We start from the raw sequence: 23,738 nt of genomic DNA, 5'->3' as shown, positions 1-23,738 counted from the left end.
AGTGAAGAGTCACTGAAACCTACTCAAATCTTGCACACTTTTTTACACAGTGTAGGTGTAGAAAATAGCACATATTCAGAGCGCTCTGCTCTGCTCACGCTCGTGCTCTTAACATCACATTCTGTTGCAGATGTTATTGCATATATGCCAGATGCACAGTGTGACAGTCAGGATGTGGTTTCAGCTGGTTGTCCACAGCACATCTAACTTCATGTTTGGAGTGAGATTGTAAGTGGAGGTGTTCGAGGCCTCAGAGATGATGTGTGTGCACGTGTGTGTGTGTCAGGCACTAGATGTTAATGGCTTGGGTTCTTTTGAGTGTCAGCACTTTGTGTGTATAACCTCAAATCTAAGCAGGGATGTTTTCGAAGGTGTGGATGGATGGGGCCTGCAGGATTGCCACGAGTTGATTAAATTGAGCACGAGGACAACACTAGAGAGAGGTCACAGTAGTGACATTGTGCGCGCACACACACACACACACACACACAGATGTTTGGGATTCGGGTAACCCCCTGGTGTTACGCCAGACGGTTGACGTTTCCTCTCTGACCTTCTTTTTGCTTTACTTGACATGCCTTGATGATGTCAGAGCTCCTAAGCATGAGCATAAATAAAGGGTGGCGACCACACTGCCCACATGGAACAAATTAGACTGACAAGTTCCTGTGTGCAGCAAATCCACGCCACGGCACATATTTCAGCTCGTGTGTAAGTGGCAGACCACATAAGAGTGAGAACGCTTTAATAGCGAAAGAAATAAACAGACGGCCGTGAACAAGATGGTTTATGGAGGATATTTACGAGCATATTCATACTTTTAAGAGCCAAGTTTTGTTAAACAGGAACCTAGAGTTACAAATCTGGACGTAAAACGAAACATGTGAATGTTTTTTTCTTCTTCAAAACATGATTTCGAAAAGTTAGCACTTGCTTTCATCTTTGTATATCTAATACTGTTGTAAACTTTTCTCAAATCCTGCCAGAACATTTCGTAAAGCCGTGTAACAGCAACGTGTCAGACAATTTTTTCAACCTCTTTATAAATGATTGAAGGCTGTGCTTTCTTAAGCCCACAGACAAAAGAGGCCAAAGAGCACTAAGGCTAAACAGAACTTTATTTGTGGTTGTTACATTCAGATGAGGAATAATTGATTCGTTATATTTGCATGTTTGTGGGAGTGTTTGGGTGTGGTCTGTGTTCTGGTCTTTGCACCACACGGGCCTCGAATGTTACAGTGGGACGAATTATAAATATGCTTTCGAGCAGCTTTATTTGCAGTGATGAATGAGAGAAATCGAGGGGTTATAAAAATAACATGAACAGCGTGACAAGAGACCACACGTAGAAAAGCCCAAAAAGGAGGCGAACCACTAATCTATAGCACTGTTCTATTTTTATGGCCAAGGAGCTGTAAACGTCCTTAAAAAAAGTCCTAAAACAAAAGGGGGTTGATAGACTTGAAACAGCAAATGAGGTCAGTGATTGGCTGGCAGCAAACTTGGTGACAGTGATGTGATGATGACAGGAAATCTTCAACAGCGTGTCAGAAGAAAAGGGAAAAAGATACTGGATCAGCAGAAGAGCAGAAGGTGATGCCAGGAGTTCCAAAAAGCAGGAAAGGGGGGAGGCGGGGAGGGAGAGAGAATGAAAAATAAATAGGCTTGGAGAGCAATGAGAGGCAAAGAAAACAGGACACAGAAAGAAAAAGAAGGAACTGCATTATTTGTGGTTGTCTCAGCATTGTGTAGAAGTTGAATGCCTGGGTGGAGCGCCCGTGTTTGGTACAATTATTTGACATGGCGTTGACCCTTCACAGGAAATCTATGCCATTTGGTTGGACGCTTGTATCCACAAATGCCTCACACTAGCACAAGTGCATACATTTTTAGCATGGCGTCCCTCCCGTGGGGAATGACCTTCTTCATTCGCTGTATTCTTTTGCCTTTTTGGCAGATGTCATGTTTTCATTAAAGGAGATTCAAAAACTGGAGCACACAGCAACGCGCTGGAATTTTTGTGTGGGGAGCATAAGTTTACATATGAACTGTTTACAGAAGCGATTAAATAAGGAAGTGCGCCTGTTTATAGCTTAGTTTCGTCTACAGTAATGTTAATGAGGCGCAGGTGCTCGAAGTTAATGATTGTCTTTGGGGATATTTTTATTCGGGTTATTAATACATTCATGCTTCGTGTTTGTCTTTGGTGATACGACTATCATTCTGAATATGTGAGCTTTGCTGACGTAGGGTCCCTTATCTTTAACACCCCTCCTCCTAAAAAGAAAAATACTGCAGTTCTAATAAGAGTCAGTACAACCTTGTAAAACTTTCTATGACTCAAATATGTAAGAAGTGGATTGAAATACTTTTGTATACTTTGCTGTGAAATCATCTGTTCAAAAATGTTATGTCAGCTTGTGATGATGGAAATGATCTCTAATTAAATCCCTTTGTGCCTGTATAATGTATGGTTATGGCTGGCTGTTGCAATGTAATCCTGAAAGTATGACACACGAGGGTCATACTTGGTAAGTGAATAATAACCATAAGTGTGTAAAATGAGGCTTTTGTACTATGTGGGCAAAATAACCCATACCATGCAAAAGTCTTGAGCCACCCCTCATTTCTTCATATTTTGTTGTAATTTTTTGAAAAGTGGAAACTGGTCTTAAGCAATAGTTCTCCAGGGTTTCTGAAGGTCTTTCAAAGTGTTTCTTTCAACATTGGCTGCTTTGTTAATCATTTTTAGTCCAGTCTTTGAGCCTGATCATTTTTCTTAAGCCACTTAACACTGACCTATGAATCATTCATGCTGTAAAATTGTACCTAACGCTGTTGTCCATACACACAACAGACAATTTAGCAAAGAACAAATCTGGAATTGAGTCTTTAGACTCTTTGTTATCAGCAGCCTGTCACAAAAACATATAATTTGTTCCCATTTCTTTAGTTCAATATGTGAAAAGTAAGTAAATTAAGTAAATACTTTTTTTTATATTCATAGAGCACATTTTAAGATAAATATCACAAAGAGCTTCACAACAAAAAATAGTTAAAAGTTATCAAAGATTACACAGTCTGACAGGCATAAATTTTTCCACCAACAAAGTGGTTCCCAAAAACCTATGAGCTCAAAACTTCATATCTCAGCATGTTGTGCAGAGTGTCCTTAAAAACTTGAGGAAACCGGACAAGCGGAGGGGGAAAAAGTAGCAGGCCTACAGCACATGGAGAGTATCTGAAAGTCATGTGAAAAATTTGAGTAGAACTCATACAGGACCCGAGAGATGTATCTTGTCCCTCAGTTGATCCATCTAAAGGGCAAGAAGAATGGTGCGGTAATTATATGCTGTGTTTCCATATATATTTGCAAATGTTTCAGCAGATGACTGCATCTATTTCCTGTTTTCCCAGCAAAATGGAAAAGAACTGAGTTGTGGATTAAGACTTTTGCACACTAATATAGAACATCCATTCTGGGTGCAATATATTTCAGTATCAGACATTGTAGCACACTTTTATGATCTTGCAGAGAGAGTGACAAAAACATGAATGGATGTATTCATGTATAAGATAATGTATTTGCTGTTAGATTAAATATTACATATAGTAAATATAGAGTAAACATTTCCTTAGTCAGTGATGTATGTATATATGTATGTTCTGTCTATACCAACATTCATGTGTAACGTAATTCAGCAGTCAGCACTATGTCTGCTATGGTTCAGTTGTTTGACTGTTGGCTTACTTTATCTTAGTCAGTTTATGGCTTTCTGGGGAAGAAAGTTTCCCAGCTATGGTCTAATATCACACCAAAACATGCTAATTTGAGACTAATCTTCACCTTGTTGAGTGCAATTTAATTTTCTTGGCAAGTAAATCATATAATATTACAAAGGCAACAGTGAGACGCAGAACAGACTGCAGAGCAGGAGGAAAGGATGAGACAGTAATGCAGCAGGATTGATGGGAAAACTGCTAAAAGCTTTCACTCAGAGCCTCCACAATGACGTAGGGCCTCTCGCATTCCTGGGTTATTACTTAAAGATGTCTGCTTGTCATTGCTCTCAATGCCTCTCACATTGGGTGAGCTGCTTGCAGCAAATTTCCACTGCACAGAGCGGTTAAAGGAAATCCCTGTCATTTCATTAGAGCAGTCGTAACATATTAAGAAAAAATAACTTTGAGACGAACATGGTGTAAGGGCGAAGTGAGCTGCGGTAGAAGTACGAGGTTAAAAGTTGCGTTTAATCGCATCTGGTGGATACTGTGAGAAAAGGTGATTTAGACATGGCTTTGATGGATAATGGGAAAGCGGCCAAAGTTAAGAGGCAAAATAATCAGTTCCGTCGATGACTGCACAGTCAAATTTCTTCAGAAATCTAAGTAGGCGATGTAGATCTAAGTGGTTTTTGTTCGTGATGGTGTTACGTAGCTGCAGGAAGCTGATGCATGATTATTCAGTGCAGTGGAATCCAGTCTGGGTTCTGATGGGAACTGAGCCGGTCAGAATGGGCTTTCTGTCTGTGTGGACACAAAAACACACACACTCATATTAAACACACACACACACTGTTCCACTTCCAGCGAAACCACTCACATGAAAAGTGAGCAAGAAAGTCAGTGGAGAGAGGAGAGCGTTACGGAGGAAGTGAGACGTAATCTATGAATTATATATACACGCTGAGACTATGATTTCATTCAGGGGAGAGCCCACACACAACCCCCCTCTTCCCCCACTCTTTTAGCCATTGGGCCTTCATTTTCTCCTCACTGACGAAAATAAATGTGGACAACTTTATTAAGTTCTTTCAGTTGAACATTTTTAACTCTTGTTTTACTCTGTCACCACAGGTGGAGGAGGGAAAAGGAAAGGAAGGAGCAAAAAATGGAAGGAGATCCTTCGTTTTCCCCATATAAGCCAGTGTACTGAACTGGGAAACAGCATCGGTATGTGTTTGTGTACTTCCTTCATCTAAAGAGAGTGTGTTTGACTGTTTGTTGGCAAGGCTGCGTTTTAAAGTCTGTGTTCATTTTATGTTTTTTCTTTTGTTTGTTTTTCTTTTGCAGAGAGGGAATATTTCAGCATCTGTGAGAAACAGCCTATCGGACGACTTCTCTTCCGTCTTTTCTGTGAGACCAGACCGAAACTCCAGCGATGCATCCAGCTGCTGGATGCGATGGTAAACATGCACGCACACACGACTTACATCGACCTCTTTTTTATATTTGCATTAAAAATATCATTTTTTTAAAAAAACTAAGGAATAGAAAAGTCAACCATCAACTCCTTGTGACAGATCACACCAACCCTCAACCAGTGATTGTAACTGAACCTGATCTCAACAGGATTTCGGTCTGACATGTGTACTTTTGTTGTTTTTGTCATCTTACCGCTGCACAGAGTGTCTTTGAAACACAATTTAAAGCTTTGACTTACACATCCAGTGTCATTGCATTGATACAGTTGGGATCTGAATTCCAACACTAGGATCCCACCTAGAAATATTTTGCTTTAAAGACTTTTTAAAGACTTTTTTGGAGAACTTCATTCACCATTCAATGTTTTGCAGATTTTTCTTTCATACCCTTTTTTAAAATGTTAAGCATTAATACTGATAAACTCCACACAGAAAGGCTCCAGCTATTTGGCAGGTTTGAACCCACAAGCACCTTGCTTGTGTAGCAGCAGTGCTTCCCCAGATCATAACACTGCTCCCCACAGGGTAGTATGGTAGGCACTAGGCATTATGAGTTCATCTCATCATGATTTGCCCATCACATTGAATCATACATCAGACCGTGTGACCTTTTTCCGTTACTCCGATCTTTCTGTCTGTTTAGCCTCACTCATAAGTGGTTTTCTTTAGGCTACACAGTTGTTTAGTTCCAGTCCCTTGAGTTCAGTGAGCTTGTGGAAATACTTTTACTTTCACAGTCAGACCACATTTCTTTCTATGAGATGATGGTTCACCAAGTTTTAATGAAACTTATTAAAACAGTTTTAGTAGTTACAGTTGTTAGTTGTTTTCTTTGCTAGATGCAGACCAATAATTTAGCCCTTCTGAGACAGTGTAATGTTTTTACCACGACCATGGAGTACCATGTCTTCCAACAAGGCTGTTTAAGAAATGAGAAGCTACTCACTACAGCAGTTAGGGTTAAACAGCCTGTAGCCAGCTGAAACACATTGGACAACTGTAGTTGTCCAATGGAGGACTCTTACTTATTTGCCTAGTTAAATCCAAGTTTTGTTTGGTTGTTTTTTTCCCAGGCAGAAGCACGCATTATGACACCTTCATTAATAATGATTTTGTTATTGGAGTTTTCTAGGAGTGGAGTGCTTACTAGAGGGATTCTCAAACAGGAAGTTTTAAACTTTTCAAAAGTGTGAATTTGCACAGAACTGAATAAACAGCATAATGTAAAATGTTAGTGCCCTACGTTATTTCATGAAATTACATTTGAATAATCCACTCTGGCCCTCAAAAGTCAGTCTTGTGGAAGCTCATATTAGAGTAGAATAAGAAAGGTGTCTCTGCATTTCAGATCATTTTAGATTTGACAAACTAATCAGTCACATCCTTTTCATGGGTAAAGGTAAAACAAAGGTTTCAGAAACATAAACTACAAATGCACGGATTGCAATATTGTGAAGAAAGTGTGAAGAAATCATTGAACTTTACAATATAACCCAATCCACGGTAAGCTGCAGGATCATCTTAAACTGAAACAACTGAAAGTAAAGTGCTCTGCTAGTGGACAGCTGTACAAATAAACAAAAAAATTGCTTATATAATTTTCCAGTGCGTTTTTAACTTCACCAAATAACAGGAGAATGACCTTTTTCCCTTTTTCACTTGTCTCTATAATCTTCCCAGTAACTTCTTTAATCTTTTGCTCATGCTGAGGCTGCTAGCTTGTGGCTAGCTTTGAGCTCTGGATTGCTGGATAGCCATTTTTATTTTGTTAGCTTCTTTAAAATGTCCAAGCTCAGCTGGGTAAGTTTCTGTTTAGGTTTGTTAGAATTTTGTTGTGGTTCTCCTGCAGTTTACTTTGGCAAACTCTTTATAACCGCTCACGGGAGGTAGAGCTTTCACGCTAACGACATGCGGCTAACAGTGTGTACCTGACTATTTGCCTGCAACCCTGTCCACATGCTGTGTATCACCGGACATGGTCAGGAATGCTGGAAAATGGCTGATTCCGCTCCCTTCCTAGTGATCTCTGTTAAACATGAAAGGATTTCAAAGGCATTATATTACATCTACTTTATAGGTGACGTTTTGAGAGAAGTAGTTTGCACTTCGACTTTATATCATCTTGCAATGACGATTTGTGCTTACTCATCCTCTTGTTTAAAAAATGAAGTAAATAATCACCTATAATTTTGAATTCATCTTTCAGCCAAAAAAATCAATGGTTATTTCTGGTCGCCACCCTTTATTTATTTTCTTTTGCATGGAATTAAAGGCTCATCTAAAAAAAAAGACTAAAAATGTTAAGTAGTACAGTTCCCTTTTATTGTAACCTGCGTGTGATCAATTATGTAATGGACAGCGTGTTCTCGGATGCGAGTATCTGGAGTAAAAAAAATTGTGTTTATTGCTGGATAAATGCAGTCCTGGAAACACACACTCATCAACTTTTTTAGTGTACTCACTCTGATTAGAGCGCAGGCTGCAAAAACGCCAGTGTTGCTGGGTCACACAGCAAGAGGACACAATTAAATGGAGTAGTGATTATTCAACCATCCAGATCCCCAATCTATCCAGCTTTTTGCCTCCTACCACCCCATGTCCACGTCTAGACAAAATACCTCCCACATGACACATTTAAGTCTTTATCTATCTATGCCCAGAATATCTTAGCGGACATGTGACGGGCAGAAAGGACGCATTGTTTCCCTCGCCAGCCCCTTCCAGTCCCAGTGCACCCCCGTCTCTCCACTTTTCTGCCCACTTTTAACCGCCCAGCCCTAAAAGTGACCATCACCCCCTCCATGCCATCCCCACTCTGTGTAGGGGGAAAGCACTTACACACACTCAAGCCAAGCACGTGTTGGAGCTAATTCTACAGTCCATGTGACAAACTCAGCTTTATGCACCCCATTTGACAATTACTCAGGTCTGAGGGTGTTTACAACCAGGCAGGTGGTTGTATTCCAAGTGATTAAACAACACTGCAGTCCATTGCTGGTATGAGATTTACTAGACAGTGTTATTGTGTAATCTAGTGTGCAGTAATTAGTGTGATCTACAATTTACAGTAATTGTTGTTCTTTTATGTATGCAGTTTTTTTTTTAAACGTGTAAGCCATGTGAAAGTATGAGCACAGCGGTTCAAAAGGAGGAGGGAGTGTTTGTGCATGTGTTTTTTCAGTGTGTGCAACTTAAGTGGTTCCAATGGTTCCTCTTACATCATGAGAAGGTGTTTGTATGTGTTGGATCTACTCTGCTTCCAAAAGGCTAAAGAGGCGTCTTCTTTCCCCTTTGGCTGAACCCCCCCTCCCCCCTTTTCCTGCTCCTCCAGCAAGCGGTGGGAGTCAGACAGCTCATTTACTGTGTGTGTGTGTTTCTCTGAAACCTCTGATAACAAAGCCTCAGTTAATCAACACTTGGCAGCAATCACAGCGCTCTCTCTCTCTCTCGTTCTCTGTGACTTTTAGTCATAATCTTACATGTTTATGTACAGTGTTGGCTTCTTCGTGTTTCATTCTGTAGTGTCTGTGATGCTGTGGTTTTTTAAAGCCAGTTTTTCCTTAAGCTTCGAGCTCATGTGTGCTTCCATCATATATGCATATGTGCATATCATATATACATTGATGTGCGTGTGTGTGTGTGTGTTGTAGTGGAAAGCTGGTGACGCTGGTGTGACACACTGTGACACTGCAGGACCTCAAGGAATCCCACCGTGTTTACTGTGTGGTTGCCAGGCAACACAGGGCCATGTTGGAAAAAGCCCACTAATAGAAACAGCCATGCCAGCGTGCCGCATGGATGTCATGTTGCCCTCCCCCTCCCGTTTTTGAGAGGTTAAAAGTGCCGGCTTCCAAATGCGTCAGCGAGCTTTTCATGTCACTGCCCCTGCGAGAAGTCCAGTGTGTCCGCCGCGTAACGACCCAACCTGTTAGTGTCATCAGCTGCATGTGTGCAAACACGGAGCCAAGAGCAGCATATGTTTATGTGAGAGTGACAGTGAAACACAGATATACAGAGAGTGAGAGGTGTGTGTTTCTGTAACCGCACAGCAGCTGTTTCGTCTTTCAAAGGAAAAAAGCAGGAAGAATTCGAGAGACGTTTGGGTTTTTTGGGGGGACTTTTTTTTTTCCACCGTTGGAGTTATGCATCCAGTTTGAATGCCTTCTAGTCCGAGTTCTAAATCATCATCAGTGTAATTTAAAAGGATTTTAGTAACATGTCATTTATCACAGCTGACTTTCTCTGGTTGAAAGATTATAAAACACTTTAGTTGTGTTTAGTTTTTCTATTATCATCATTTCCTCCTGCACTTGTTTGAGGGGAAATTTATTTCCTTGTTTTAAACAAATCTCCTGCGCAGATTATAGATCTCGTCGATGTAAATTTGTGATTTGGGATGCTTGAGATAAAAACCGGTTTGACTTGGCTTGACTGGGAGAGAGAAGTTATTATTTTCATTCCAATAAATTCTGTTATTCAACAACTGCAAAAGAATAGTGGGTGTCTTCCAAGTCCACTGGGACTTTGTGGTTAATAAAACATGTAGTCATGGTTTGCCGCTAGAGAAAGTCAACAATCAAGCTGTTACAAATGTCAGTGAAGTAATTAATAAAAGGTCAGATTGAAAGACAGTTTCACAACACCCCATCCAATAAATCATTGCATTACTAAATGCTGTCTGTTGTTGTAGATTTGAGATCTATAGAAGTCTAAAGAAATGTTTCACAACTTCACAACAAACTAAATATCATCTTTTACATCTGAACTTTGAAATTAGCCAATAATTGATCAAGTGATGTAAATGCCACTGTTTATAGTCTAGAAAACGTTCATTACATAAGTTGCCTTGTTTGAAATTGGCACTGATAAATAACTACTTGTCCTTGGACCAAAGACTGCAAACGATCAAGTGCACGTTAATACTTTTGTCACATCTATAAAAGTATGTAACACAAATCTATAACAGGAGTTTTGTTAACAACACTGAGTTGTTCTCTTGTTTAGGAAGACTATGAGGTAACACCTGATGAAAAAAGAAAAAGCAGAGGGTGCCAGATCATCAAGGCCTTTCTATCAGAAAATGTAAGTTTCCTCATTTGATGCATTTTAAAAACTTTCGAGCCTTCTTTTTTTCACACTTTGCTTCAAAAGAAAACGTTGTAAGCAGACAAGCAGACGGCAGAATTAAAGTTCGCCAAGATGCCTGCATGGGTTTAGTAATCAAGTGTACGCATTAAAAAGTCAATGTATTGTTACTTCATCGTCAATTAGATCAGGCGTTTATGTTATCTCTTTAATTTGTAGTGTGTGTAATAAAGAGTGACGCATTCCTGTATGTGTGCTACTGTTTACATGTGTTGATGTAGTCACCTCAGCGTGTAGACATAGCAGAGGTTTTTGCAGACCAGTGCAGAGAGAACCTCGAGCTGAGTCCATGTAAGGAGATCTTCAGCAACTGCCGCAAGTGAGTTCCTCATTCATTCACGCTCACCTGTTTGCAGGACTCTCTCTAATTTGTCTCTGCCTTGTCTCTCCATTTTCATGGACCATGCACCAGGGCTGTCCATGACTACCTGAGTGGAGCTCCATTTGCAGACTACCAGAACAGCATGTACTTTGACCGCTTTCTACAGTGGAAGATGCTGGAGAGGTTGGCTGGGTTTTGTTTGCTTATATCCATTTCTCATCTGTGTAAAAAAAAAAAAAACACTGAAATTCTGAATGCAGACATTTATAAAATGTAATTTAGTAGTTGTAGTCAGGGATATGAATGTGGGGAATAATCAGTAATCAGGATAATATGGATTACATATCATTTATTTGTAAAATGACTAGTAAAGATCACTGTCCTATAAATACAGCAAGGTTAAAATTAAAGTCGAGATAAAAGTTGATATGTATAACGGTAAATAAGCTCACATTCATTCAGTGCTTCTTTTGTCTGATTATTTTTGGCGTGGAGTTTGACGGTTTTAAAACATAAATTAGCCGCTGTCTGTTCTCCAGATCACATTGTGGTAAAGATTCAGTGAGTCAAAGAAACAACCTAAAAAGAGACAAACATAGACTCCAGCGACAGGTAAATAAGGAAAAACCCAACATAAGTAAAGTCCGCATTATGCAAAGTCTGTATTGACTATAACTGTGATATTTGCAAACGAAATATCACTATTATGTTAGTAATGGACATTTGATAGTCTGGGAAATAACTGTGTCATCACCTCTCATGGACATGGCAACCATTCGGGGAAAAGTTGGGATCCTGTGTAAAATCTAAATAAAACAAAATGATTAGCAAATCCCATGAATCCATAATTTATTCACAATAGAACACAGAAATTATATCAAATAATGAAAAACTCTAACTGAATGTAACTGAAAAATTATTGGCTCATTTTGATGTTGATGTAGTTGGGACAGGGCCATGTTCACCACTGTGTAGCACCCCCTCTTTTATCAACAGCCTGTAAACGTTCAGGAGTTGAGGAGAGCAGCTGCTGGACTTTTTAGAGAGGAATATTGTCTGATGAGGGAACAGCATCATCAAAAAAACGAACCTCTGCCTATCTATACTTACTTTTTATACCCAATCATATTACTGGCCTGTTGCCACGTCACCTAATTAGTTGCAAAATGACGTGTTGCTGCAGTAAAATTGAAAACGAGCTCCATTTTTTCTCCATTTTAACCATCAAATAGGTTTTCTGTGTTCTGTTGTGAATAAAATATGGCTTTATCCGAATTCCAAATGATGGCATTCTGTTTTTATTTACATTTTGCACAAAATCCCAACCTTTTGGGTTTTGGGGTTGTTATTTTTTTTCTTTAAAGTCATTTCACAATGAATAAAATGAGACATGAATTGAATACAATGATATTGCAATAATATTATATCTAGAACTTTCTGTGATAATCATGAAATGAAAGTCAAATGTCATGACAGCCCCAACAACCATAATTTAAAAAGTTAAGAAGGTATAATTTTCCGGATAAGAAATGACTTGGATAGAATTACACCTCATTCTAAACAGTATAATGTTTTATGCAGATGGCATGTAAATAAACAGCAGTTGGAAGTAAACAGCAGGCTTTCAGAGCAGCCTTGATTGTATCCGTGTCTGGAAAGTGAAATTATGTACAAGAGGTTCCATCATCTATACAGGAAACAGACTCAGGATGGTATTGAGTTCTGCACGTAATGCCTGTCTTAATCAATACTATGAACATCTGTTAATGGGTTTTGCTGTGCCTGTGTTTTGCCAGGCAACCAATCACTAAGGACACGTTCAGACAGTACCGAGTGCTGGGAAAGGGGGGATTTGGAGAGGTGAGAGACCCGGAGATAAATTTTGATGTTGACATTAAAAGTATTGCCATGAAATGTGAAATAACACGGTGTCTTTAATCCTCAGGTATGTGCCTGCCAGGTTCGAGCAACGGGGAAGATGTACGCCTGCAAGAAGCTGGAGAAGAAGAGGATAAAGAAGAGGAAAGGAGAGTCCATGGCTCTCAACGAGAAGCAGATTTTAGAGAAAGTCAACAGTAGATTTGTCGTGAGTAGAAAATTAAGAGGAATAAAGTGCGGCATTGATGCCTTACGGCTTCTGCATGACAGTTCTTGTCTTCAACCAGGTGAGCTTAGCATATGCGTACGAGACCAAAGACGCCCTGTGTCTGGTGCTGACCATCATGAATGGCGGCGACCTGAAGTTTCACATCTACAACATGGGCACGCCTGGCTTCGACAAAGACAGGGTCCAGTTTTACGCTGCTCAAATCTGCTGCGGTCTCGAACATTTGCACAGGGAATCGATCGTCTACAGGTAAATGTCACACAGTCTTAAATGCATTTTAAGGTGTAATTCAGTCAGAGGAGAAAAGCCTTTGAATGTTAATGTTTTTTAAAAAATTTTGTTTAATAATGTGTGTTGTGAACTGATACTTTATGCTTTAACACACTTGCATGCTGTGTCATCTTTAGGGATTTGAAACCTGAGAATATCCTATTAGATGACAACGGTGAGTCTTGAAGTTTCAGCAGTTCTTATTCGTAAATATTGCGATGCAGCATTTTGCATGTTAAATTGCACATTTACCTTATGATAAATTACAGCCAGCTAGTTTTGCACAAAGAGCCTGTCAGGTACATGTGGATAACATCAGCAGTTCTACCTTACCTCACCTCACCTCACGAACACTCTGTGTTGCAGGACACATTCGCATTTCTGACTTGGGGCTGGCTATCAAAGTGCCTGATGGAGAACTCATTAGAGGCAGAGTGGGGACAGTAGGCTACATGGGTAAGAAGCACTGTAGTCAACATTTTTAAAGGAGAAGGGTAAAATGTGCAAGTTTCATTAAGTTTCCCCCTTGGGTCTACAGCTCCAGAGGTGATAAATAACGAAAAGTACGCCATGAGTCCTGACTGGTGGGGACTGGGCTGCCTCATTTACGAGATGACCGCCGGGCGATCGCCCTTCCGCGCCCGCAAAGAGCGAGTGAAACGGGAGGAAGTGGAGAGGAGGGTGCAGGACGAAGAGGAGGAGTACAACGACAAGTTTACAGAGGACGCCAAGGCCATCTGTAGAATGGTGAGGCTTGATGGAGAGATGTTTGTATAGCGAGAGATGAATGATGAACAATTGAGTGATTCATCTCTGCTTCTACTTCACCCAGCTGCTCACCAAAGACCCTAAGCAGAGGCTGGGGTGCAAGGCGGATGGAGCAGCAGGCGTCAAGGCCCACTCGTTCTTCAAAAACATCAACTTCAAGAGGATGGAGGCTGGAATGGTGGAGCCTCCCTTTGTGCCCGATGTGAGTTGTTGATATTATTCTGCACTGGAGGTTTAAATCAAACTCACTGCTAAAACCAAGTATCCTTACTGACACTTCCTGCGTCAGCAAGGACATTTTTTAAGTTTGTTATATCAGTGGAAATATTCAAAAATAGCCAGCATAAAAAATTTAAAAAAAAATTAGAAACAGCAAGCAAAATTCCATGATGATAAATTATCTATTAAGATAAACTTGTTTTCTGTTTTTCCCTTCAACCCAATCTTTTTCATGGTCATTGCCCTCCCTCAGCCTCGGGCAGTGTACTGTAAGGATGTTTTGGACATAGAGCAGTTCTCCACAGTCAAGGGAGTCAATTTGGACCAAACAGACAATGACTTCTACTCCAAATTCGCTACAGGCAGCGTTTCCATCCCGTGGCAGAATGAGGTAAGCGCGTTCATGTCATATGGCATTTTAAACGCTCAGTGCGCTTCTCATAACTTGCTGGGAAAGCTCACAAGTTTTCCTCTTTCTGCTTCTTATTCTCATCTTATCCAGATGATAGAAACCGAGTGTTTCAGAGATTTGAATGTGTTTGGGCCACATGGGACAAGATCTCCAGATTTGGACTGGAACCAGCCGCCAGAGCCACCTCGACGCAGCCTGCTGGACAGGATCTTCAGGAGGCATGTAAGTGAACGGACAGGCGCATTTGGAAAGCAGGCAAAGCCAATTTCGATTAACCCACGCAAATCTATCTCTCTTTTTCTGCCGCAGCACCCAGAGGTGTCCATTTCCAACAGCCGTGTGCAGTCTTCCAGCGTAAACTCTGTGGACTCCATGTCCAACTCTGCCCCCTAGTGGCATCGTGGCTGTGTGGGCGCCCCACACACACAAACACAGAACACATACACACACACACATATACCGTGCAAAGGGAAGGAGCTACCGAGGGCTTCCCTCCTGCTGACTGGTCCACTGCTGGGACCTGAGCAGCAGCCGGAGACAGCCGGTCTAAAAAGCCTTGCTGGTCAGTCCATTGGGAGGGGGGGGTGGGATGGGGAGGGGGGATGACCATGCCCTAATGTCCTGGGCATTTGAAGTAGGATGGTCAGTGTTGCAGAGACTTTTGGAAATATTTAGACAAACCTTACCTACCCTCAGGATTGTTGGACTGTAGAACAGAGCCACTGATAGTGATGAAATTAAACAAAAAAAACAAACAAAAAAAAGGATAGAAAACAAGCTAATATTCAGGGGATCCACTGTATAATAAAGACCACCACAGGGAATCGAAGATGGGGTCTTGGTGAATTTTTATTTTTTATTTTTTTGGTTTATTTGTTTATTTGTTTTTCCAGACAAAAAAAAGAAGAAAAGATTATCTTTTTTTCCAGTCACTTTCAGTCATGTACTTTTTTTCTGGCCTGTATCTCGTACCGATATCTCTCCATCTATCGACAGCACCCCCCGCCTCCCCAGGCGTCGCCATCTGCACAACTCTTAACATGTTCTTTCTTTCTGCATTTCACCTGCCATACCTCAGATCACTCCTAAACATTCAGAACACATCACCTCAACAACCTCAACACATAAATGTACATTGCCTTGCGTACACTCAGGCCAAAGATTACGGTTTAGTTTTGTGATACTGTTGTCATTGTTGAATTTTTGGGTTTTATTGAAGGTTTTTTGTTTAGTTTTTTTTAGCCGTTGTTTGGAACAACAGGAGGATCAGAATGCGTGATCCCTTTTCGACACTTTTTTTTCTCTAAATATGAGCCTGCAGACATATCATACTGCTTAAAGCACACATACATACATGCATACAGTACATACACAATCAGATCGACGCGCACACTCAGAATTGTGAGACTCGTGTTGTGTTTTCATTGCATGGATAAGTGTAAGTATGGACAGCTGTATCCCTTTCGCTTTTGCATACCTCATTCCACTGATGTTACCATCATATACACGCAGACGTCCCCCCCTCCCTCGGTTTACAGTGTCACTTTATATTTGAGATTATGTGGAGTTTGACAAACTAATTAACATGCTGTACAGAAACAGAACTCTACTTCTTTTCTTTTTTCTTTTTCTTTTTTTTTTCTTTTTGTTGTTTTTGTTTTGTTCGGTTTTGCTCAGATTTTCTGCACAGTCCCCACAGAGTGGAGAGGAACACATGCACTCAGCCTGACCAAGTTGCACAATTTCAAATAATGTCATGCTGTTTTGTTACCAAATGAAAATGTTTTACCTCTGATCATTAAGGCACATTATTGTCGTGATATTGTCACATGACGCTTGTTTTTCTACATCCAAAACTAAAGTGTTCTTGTTCTCCCTATGCCTTTTTGTTTGTCCATGTAAAAGATACTGCTGCATAGACATTTGCTGTACAGGTTATGTTATGTTTTAGCCCTCTTACACCTACCCTCAACTCGCTCTTCAAAAATGCCTCACAAATCTAAAGGGTCTTCCTCTTGATACCCTGTGTCTTCGATTACAGTTGGACACACAGCTATGTGAAAGGTTTGCCTTTTGATTTTTTTTTCCTTAATGAGTCCAGTTCAGTCACGCTAGAGCCAGGAGGAGGAGAGGGAGACACCAGAGGATCTCCGCGCATAGAAGTGGCCTTCTCGCAGCAGCACCGCCAGTTAAAAGGGAGGAAGAGTTCAGGCTCTTTTTAATTTAAGAATGTAGTATTTTCCCTGTTTGAGGTAGTGAAAGCTGGTCCATGCAATACTTTTTAATCGTCCTTACCAATCTCACACAAGCCTTTTTTTTTTCCCTCTGCGTACTTGATATGAAAAAAAAAAATCTGAATCAGACTGAAGTGCCTCCTTGTTAGCATGAGCTCTCAGACAATGCCCACACAAACATCAGCACTTTGTTTATTCTCTGACTGTCATGCTCTGTTTGCTTCGCTGGGGGAACGTGTCAACACCAATACACACAAACTCACATGGTTTGTTGGAAGTGAAGGGAAGGAAGAGCAAAAGGATGGAGAGGAGTGAATCAATGAGGGAATTTTCCTTCTTAAATGTGATATACAGCAAAGTGCTGAGTGCATGTGAAAGCCAAACCCACTGTGTCCTTCAAGTCCCAATAAACTCTGTATTATAGTTTGAGTACTCTACAGTTTGTCTATTTATTTCCCTGCCTGCTCTGTGCTGGTTGCAAAGACTTTATCTTTTTGTGATATATACTGCATTAGTACAACTTTACTATGCTGTAAGAATGTTATCATTTAGGGCACCAGTGTCAAATATAAGGCCAGGGGTCAGAATCAGCCAGGCGAAGACTCCAAACCTGGCCAACTGGACACTTCTGGAAAGTAGTGCATAGATTTTTAACTTTTATAGCTTTAGTGCGTTATTGATTAAGACTGCCCACCGCAGTAATTAACTAACAGGTAAACAATCAAATACTGGGAAAGTTCTTGTTTTTTCTTCCACTATTTGTGAGTCTACAGTAAATTAACAAAAACTGTTTATATTAAATATAATAAAGACTGTAATTTTATGCTTTCATCGTGTAGTTTCACTGGTCTGGCCCCCCTTAAGATAAAAGCAGCTGTATGAGCTTGACAACCCTGATTGAGGTTTGTTTTAAATGTTTCCTTTACAAACAGATGATCTGCAATATGGGATTCCCATAGTGTAATATTTTACAAGCAAATAAATGCAGCGAATCATTGTGCAGTAACTAAGTTCTCATAGGCCATGTAGATGTTTAAATGTGAGTACAAAATGAAGGGGCAAAATGTGTAAAAATATATTTTGTAAACCATTATGAGGCCTCATCCATAGCCAGAGTTTATGTTTTTAAGTGCGTACATTGTGTTAATATCATTCTATCATAGCTTCATTTCCTTGTGGATGCCTCCATTTTCCACTGTGGAGGCATTTTGGCTCAATCTTTAAAGCATTGCTTCAGTTCATTGAGGTTTGCAGGCAACTGTTTATGCACAGCTCTCTTGAGATCTCAGTAGGTAGAGTGGTCGCCCCATGATTGGAAGGTCGGGGATTTGAATCCACTGAACGGCTACCCTGAGGTACCCCTGAGCAAGGTACTGTCCCTACACACTACGGTGTTCTTCCCTCTGAAAAAACAAAACAAAAGCATACTTGTTTAATCTTTCTCTATTTGTACTGTAATAAACTTTAATTTTTAACATGCTTACTCAGGACTGCAGAGTCTTAGATGTAGCCTTGTAACATACTTTGTGATACCCAGCTAATCAAGTTTATTGATTTGCAGCACCTGGCTGTTACTTTCCCTCTTAATTCCTATAGAAGCACTGAGTAAGTAAGGTTTATTTATATGACACTTTTGAAGAACAAAATTCAAGTTAAAATAGCATAAAGTAAACTAAATAAAAGCAAGTAATAATGATAAACAATGTTCTATGAAAACTTTATTTTTTCCACGACTATTAGGGGAATAACTGTACATCCAGTACATGTCACATATTTACGTTATTCACCTTTTTGGTCCTGATTTTATTCAGTATTGTGAATTCACAAAAACAGAAATTTAATGCTGGAGGTTGAGTAATGAGCACAACATCTTTTTTCACATAGCCTTTTAAGTATCTCACATACCTTTATTTATGCAGAAGTATTCAATCCATATGATATGAAAGTTAAAGAAAAGGAAGAAAAAATTGTCCTAGTGTCAAGTCAAACAAATGTTGAGGATATTAAGCCAAAATGTTAAAACTGCATTACATATCATCAGTTAGTAATGACTCCCTGTTCCAGGATCAAAAGCTAGAGCACTGGGGCGATCGTGGCAGTTGGCAGTTCGTCTTATAATCGGAAGGTTGCCGGTTCGAGCCCCGGCTCGGACAGTCTTGGTCGTCGTGTCCTTGGGCAAGACCCTTCACCTTTGGCCTACTGGTGGTGGTCAGAGGGCCCGGTGGCACCAGTACGCCCCAGGGCAGCTGTGGCTACAATGTAGCTTGCCATCACCAGTGTGTGAATGACTGAATGTAGTGTAAAGTGCTTTGGGGTCCTTAGGGACTAAGTAAAGCGCTATACAAATACAGGCCGTTTACCATTTCACTTACAGAAATGTAGCTTCTTTTAAGACATAGAGTTTGATCCCTTAACCTTTACCAGCCTAGAATCTACACTGTGTCCACTGTGGATCAGAAATGGTTAAGACACTAGGAGTGTGTGTTCCCATGGTAAATAAAAGAAGTCACCCTGCAGAAGGCCAAAGGGACTGATAGATGATTCCTGTCATCAAGCCAGAGGGACATGAGGTTGTAGGTTAAGGCGATCGCTCTTTTTTGGTAATTTATTTATTCGATAGTGGGGATTTTTTTAGGGGGTTTTTTCTGCATGCATTCCTGTTCACTAATCAGATGACCTGCAACTCACTTGACAGCTTTCTGTTCCCGTGACTCTGAGCATGTGCTTGACGTGCGGGGCCCACTGAGGCAATATTTCTGTTAGATAGCCAGGGTTTTTCTTGGAAGAAGCAAGCAAGGTTCACAAAACATGTGAGCAGCTTGATAAAATATGTTTTTCACAGATGGTGGTGCAGCATCTGATGATTAACCAAGCCTTCAGGAAGAACTTTCAAGAAAAGTGTGATGTAATGGGCAGGCGGCAAAAGATTTATAGTGAAGTTTGGTTGCTTGCATTCAAAATTTTATTACTCTCTTATTATTGTTTAATCCTAAAGTATGTTATACAAAGTCAGTTTTTCTAGTATAAGGAACGCTTCTGTACGTCTGTTTTGTATGAGCTGTTGTCAGAATATCGGCCGTGGTAAATACTGTAAATGTAAAAAAGATGTTTAAGGATGTTCAGTTCTCAGCAGCAAATTGTTATTCATACTTCCTGTCAGTTTGCACTTGAACAAAACAAAACATTTTGACTCTCTCCCTGTTTCTTCACAGTCAAAACACTCAGAATATGCATTTTTGGCAGAATCACCCACAGTTACGTACTTCCTTCGACCTCAGGGTTACTTTTTGCTCCGGATAACTACAGCTCAGTGCATAGATGTGCTTTTAATGCTTGCTTTTTACACATATTGTTGCAAAATCAACCATTTTTGTTCTTAAAAGTTGTTTTTATTTTAACCTTTTGCCCTAACCTAAATAAAAATTCCCAAAGGGAAATCATTTAATATGTAATGTAGAGTGTGAAGAAACACAGGGCCGTGGCCTGTGCATCTTAATTTTATTTGCTCACTGATAAGGAACAATGCTGCCCCACATGGTGACATAGCTAAATGTGGGATAAACATTTTCTGTAGAAAAAATATGCAACAATAAATCCTAAAAACCTTAAAAAGATTCTCAGCAATAGCCACTGAGATAGTTTATGAAAATCCACCCTATTTATCCATAGCTGAAACCTTTGCAGTTAAGGTCTCTGAGACTTCAAACACGAGCAAAACCCTTTACAGCAGATGTCTTACGAACATTGTCCATTTAAAGCCATCTTCAAACACATTTTGCTGTTGTTGTTGTTAAAGGGAGCCCAAAGTCTCCAAGCACAACATTAAAGTTAATGTCTGATCATTTCACTCAGTTATATTTCCAAGTACCATTGAGGGTTCAGTCATACTGGGAGAAGAAACAAGCTAAACTGAATGGAAAATTTTTGCCCTCAAATTCCAGAGAGTGTTTAGCATGTAATGGGCCATGAAGGGATGCATGAGTCACTCAGGGTCTCTTGCACTGACCTCTCTTTTGGGTGTTTTCATTGCTGACGAAAGGCTGTTTCTCCCAGTGTCACCCACTGATATACTAATGTTTGCGTCTGCGTAAGTGAGCGAGGAGGAGGCCCGGACGCTGGACACAATCCCACAGAGTGTTTGTGAGAGTGTGGGGCATTCTTGTTGCGTGCACGATGCAACCTTGGTGGCATGGCCGTTGGTACAGTGAAATGTGTGTGTGTTTATCTACACAGTGATAGCAAGGCGGCCTTGTGGGCAGTGCTGCTATATATATGGACCCAGGAGCTGGGCCATTTAGAGCATTCACAGCTCAGAGAGAGTTTGAATCTCTGCGATCTTCTTGCCTTTATACAGTTTTTTCTCAGCGCTCTTCGAAACTGAAAATGCTGCCCGCTACTTTTAAACTGTGTGCTGGCATCTCCTATCGGCACATGAGGAATATGACAGGTGAGTGAATGAATCCACAAATTCATCCACAAATTCCAAGTTGCAGTCTACATGCCAGCCTGATGAGTGAAGAAAAAATGAAGACAGATGTTGTTCGATAATCCTTCTGGAAGTTCTGGTACAGTGACGGAGTATTTTCTGTCTGTGCTTTCCAGGTTTGAGGAAGAATGCCATGGTGGCCATTCATCATGAGCTGAACAGGCTGGCAGGTCCAGGCCCCAGTAACTGGATCAGCCAAGTCCGCCGTCGAAGCTCTCTTCTCAGTGAGTTGTTGTGATTGTTTCAGTCACTGTAATGCAAAAAGAAAAAGTCATGCATGATCAGATTTTTTAAATCATAGAATAAGACATAAACAGGTATAATTTAGATAACTGCAATTTGGTTTTAAGGTTCTCAGATTGAAGAAGAGGGTTACAATGAGGAGGAGATGTCTTATTTGAAACAAGGTGAAGATGCACTGCAAAAGGCCATCAGAATCCTCAGCGAGCAGGACGGCTGGACCACTGAAACTGTTGCTGTGCGTGCATACATTATTGGTATCAAAGTCAAGTGTTTTTGTATTAGCTCCGCTATGAAACTTCAGATTTTAACACTTCTCGTCCCCATTTCCTCTCTTCTGCAGGCGAATGGAGACAAGGTCCTGAGCAAAGTGCTACCTGATGTCGGGAAGGTGTTCAAGCTAGAAGTGATGCTGGAGCAACATCCTGATGATCTTTACAAAGAGCTAGTTGGAAATATGGAGCAAATGGGGGAGTGGAACCCAAATGTGAAAGAAGTCAAAGTAAGAAAGTTGAAAAATTAATAGTTATTGCTTCTTTTATTCTGTTATTTTAAAAGCGTACACTTACAACATGTTACACAAATATATCCAGAAATGTTAATTAATGATGCTTTACTTCGGGATTCTCCAGATTCTCCAAAAGATCGGCCAGGACACGATGATCACCCATGAGGTATCCGCAGAGACCCCCGGCAATGTGGTGGGACCCAGGGACTTTGTCAGTGTCCGATGTGCCAAGCGGCGAGGCTCCACCTGCTTCCTGGCAGGAATGTCCACTCAGCACCCAAAAATGCCTGAGCAGAGGGGTGTTGTCAGGTAAGCAATGGGGAGCCATCAGTCCGGGGCATTACTTTATGGATGCACAGACCGTTTGCGTGCAGATTATTTTAAAGTGACACTGTCTGTTAATCATTACATTTCTCAGAGCGGAAAACGGGCCAACCTGCATAGTTATGAAGCCCTGCGCTGAAGACCCAAATAAGACCAAATTCACCTGGTTACTAAGTATAGATCTGAAGGTATGAATGCTCACGTTTGCATCTTCCCTTTCACTGGTATTAGATTTGTGTAAAAGCGTCATTTGATTCAAACTGACACTGGTTTTGTCTCTGTCATTGGCAGGGCTGGATCCCAAAGACAATCATAAACAAAGTGCTCGCTCAGACGCAGGTGGACTTTGCCAGCCACCTCAGGCAAAGGATGGCTAACAATGTTTCTGTGGAGATGTCTCCTGCCTGGTGACACTGGATGTCTATTGAGCTTTGGCACCAGAGACGTGGCAGAAGAGTAGCCTCTGCTCATTTACAAAAGAAAAAACCCAAAACAAAACTCATATTTATCTGCTTAAACTGCTGCAGTCGGTAAATGTGTGTTTTTCTTTCCCTAAATAATAGAAAATCTGCCATGATTGTCTCTAACACCAGCCTTACAGACTGTGTGCTTTCATTGTTTTTAACCAGGTTAGGAATTGTCGCCTTTGGCTTTTAGTGTCTCAGGTCCCTGCTTGGGTGTTTTAAAACAACTAGGCTAAAATCCTTCAGAGAGATTCAGTCTCAAACAAGTGCCCTGTAAATCTAATGCTACTGATTAAAGGCAGGCGACAGTCATATAATAAAATTGCGGGGTTTTTAGAGCACATAATAACACCTTTAAGAGTTCTAATCACAAAATAAACACTAAACTGCAAAGTGAAGAGAAACTGAATGCCATTTAAAATGTATATCCAACACCACACCACTATGAACTGCAATGTTGGGTTTGTGGACTACTGATTTTAAGAGTCTGGGTTGGACCTTTCGCCTGTGGCTCCCACCCCCTCAATTTGGAAAAAGGCAGGAAAATTGGAGAGGATCATCAAACAGACTGAGGGCACCAGGCGTATCCTCCATAAGGTAGTAACATATCAGTTTTCATATCTTAACTGTTAACATCATGCTTTCTTGAAGACCCAATATTACCAAAATGAGAGCATAAAATTCAAATGAAATTCAAATGAAAATGTTGAAAATATTCAAAGTCATTTGATTTTGAGCCTCAGTTTGAAAGACTTCTGCATAATTGGCCGTCTTTTTTGGAACCACTGAAGTCACCTCCTGCTGGCGTGCAGGTTTAGGCACCTAAGCATGATCAAGAGGCTATAAGCTACTTTTAGCTTGTGCCTTATTCACAAAGAGTCACCACAGCAGGAAACTGACACACAAACTGTATGTTTGATTTGGAAGAGTTTCCCTGTTCATTGGGGCTTGTGTTTTCCACAACCCCAAGGAATTTGTGCCTCTTCCCAGGATATTTTGCTTGTTAGATTAATCTTAATATTAATATACAGGCTA

The 23,738-nt window shown here is 40.6% G+C and overlaps 2 protein-coding genes across 2 annotated transcripts in view; both read left to right on the top strand.

Annotated features, from left to right (window-relative positions):
• grk5l (G protein-coupled receptor kinase 5 like) overlaps positions 1 to 17,118 on the top strand; it is a 28,963-nt gene extending 11,845 nt beyond the window's left edge. Inside the window, exons 2-16 of the mRNA XM_063489477.1 lie at positions 4,858 to 4,953; positions 5,074 to 5,186; positions 10,209 to 10,286; positions 10,571 to 10,668; positions 10,762 to 10,854; positions 12,468 to 12,531; positions 12,617 to 12,757; positions 12,837 to 13,027; positions 13,186 to 13,223; positions 13,415 to 13,504; positions 13,587 to 13,795; positions 13,881 to 14,018; positions 14,289 to 14,426; positions 14,538 to 14,669; positions 14,757 to 17,118. Of these exons, the coding sequence (XP_063345547.1) occupies positions 4,858 to 4,953; positions 5,074 to 5,186; positions 10,209 to 10,286; positions 10,571 to 10,668; positions 10,762 to 10,854; positions 12,468 to 12,531; positions 12,617 to 12,757; positions 12,837 to 13,027; positions 13,186 to 13,223; positions 13,415 to 13,504; positions 13,587 to 13,795; positions 13,881 to 14,018; positions 14,289 to 14,426; positions 14,538 to 14,669; positions 14,757 to 14,840 (1,703 nt within the window). The 3' untranslated portion in view covers positions 14,841 to 17,118. The remainder of the gene's footprint in view (positions 1 to 4,857; positions 4,954 to 5,073; positions 5,187 to 10,208; positions 10,287 to 10,570; positions 10,669 to 10,761; positions 10,855 to 12,467; positions 12,532 to 12,616; positions 12,758 to 12,836; positions 13,028 to 13,185; positions 13,224 to 13,414; positions 13,505 to 13,586; positions 13,796 to 13,880; positions 14,019 to 14,288; positions 14,427 to 14,537; positions 14,670 to 14,756) is intronic.
• A 3,946-nt stretch (positions 17,119 to 21,064) lies between these two features.
• Positions 21,065 to 22,676, top strand: star (steroidogenic acute regulatory protein). The gene is made up of 7 exons (XM_063489794.1): positions 21,065 to 21,128; positions 21,284 to 21,391; positions 21,518 to 21,645; positions 21,751 to 21,909; positions 22,040 to 22,224; positions 22,334 to 22,427; positions 22,531 to 22,676. The coding sequence occupies exons 1-7, from the start codon at positions 21,065 to 21,067 to the stop codon at positions 22,648 to 22,650; spliced, it is 858 nt and encodes a 285-aa protein (XP_063345864.1). The 3' UTR covers positions 22,651 to 22,676.
• The last annotated feature ends 1,062 nt before the right edge of the window (positions 22,677 to 23,738 follow it).

This window comes from Pelmatolapia mariae, linkage group LG12, assembly GCF_036321145.2.
Source record: "Pelmatolapia mariae isolate MD_Pm_ZW linkage group LG12, Pm_UMD_F_2, whole genome shotgun sequence".
Taxonomy (NCBI): Eukaryota; Metazoa; Chordata; class Actinopteri; order Cichliformes; family Cichlidae; genus Pelmatolapia; species Pelmatolapia mariae.
This window is presented reverse-complemented; position numbering and strand designations above follow the sequence as displayed.

What these genes read in the sequence shown, in the direction of transcription:
- star (XM_063489794.1), top strand. Translation starts at nt 21,065, where the DNA reads ATGCTGCCCGCTACTTTTAAACTGTGTGCTGGCATCTCCTATCGGCAC. An exon ending in GGACCACTGAAACTGTTGCT is followed by an intron (nt 21,646 to 21,750) that starts GTGCGTGCATAC and finishes TCTCTTCTGCAG; the next exon opens with GCGAATGGAGACAAGGTCCT. An exon ending in TACTAAGTATAGATCTGAAG is followed by an intron (nt 22,428 to 22,530) that starts GTATGAATGCTC and finishes TGTCATTGGCAG; the next exon opens with GGCTGGATCCCAAAGACAAT.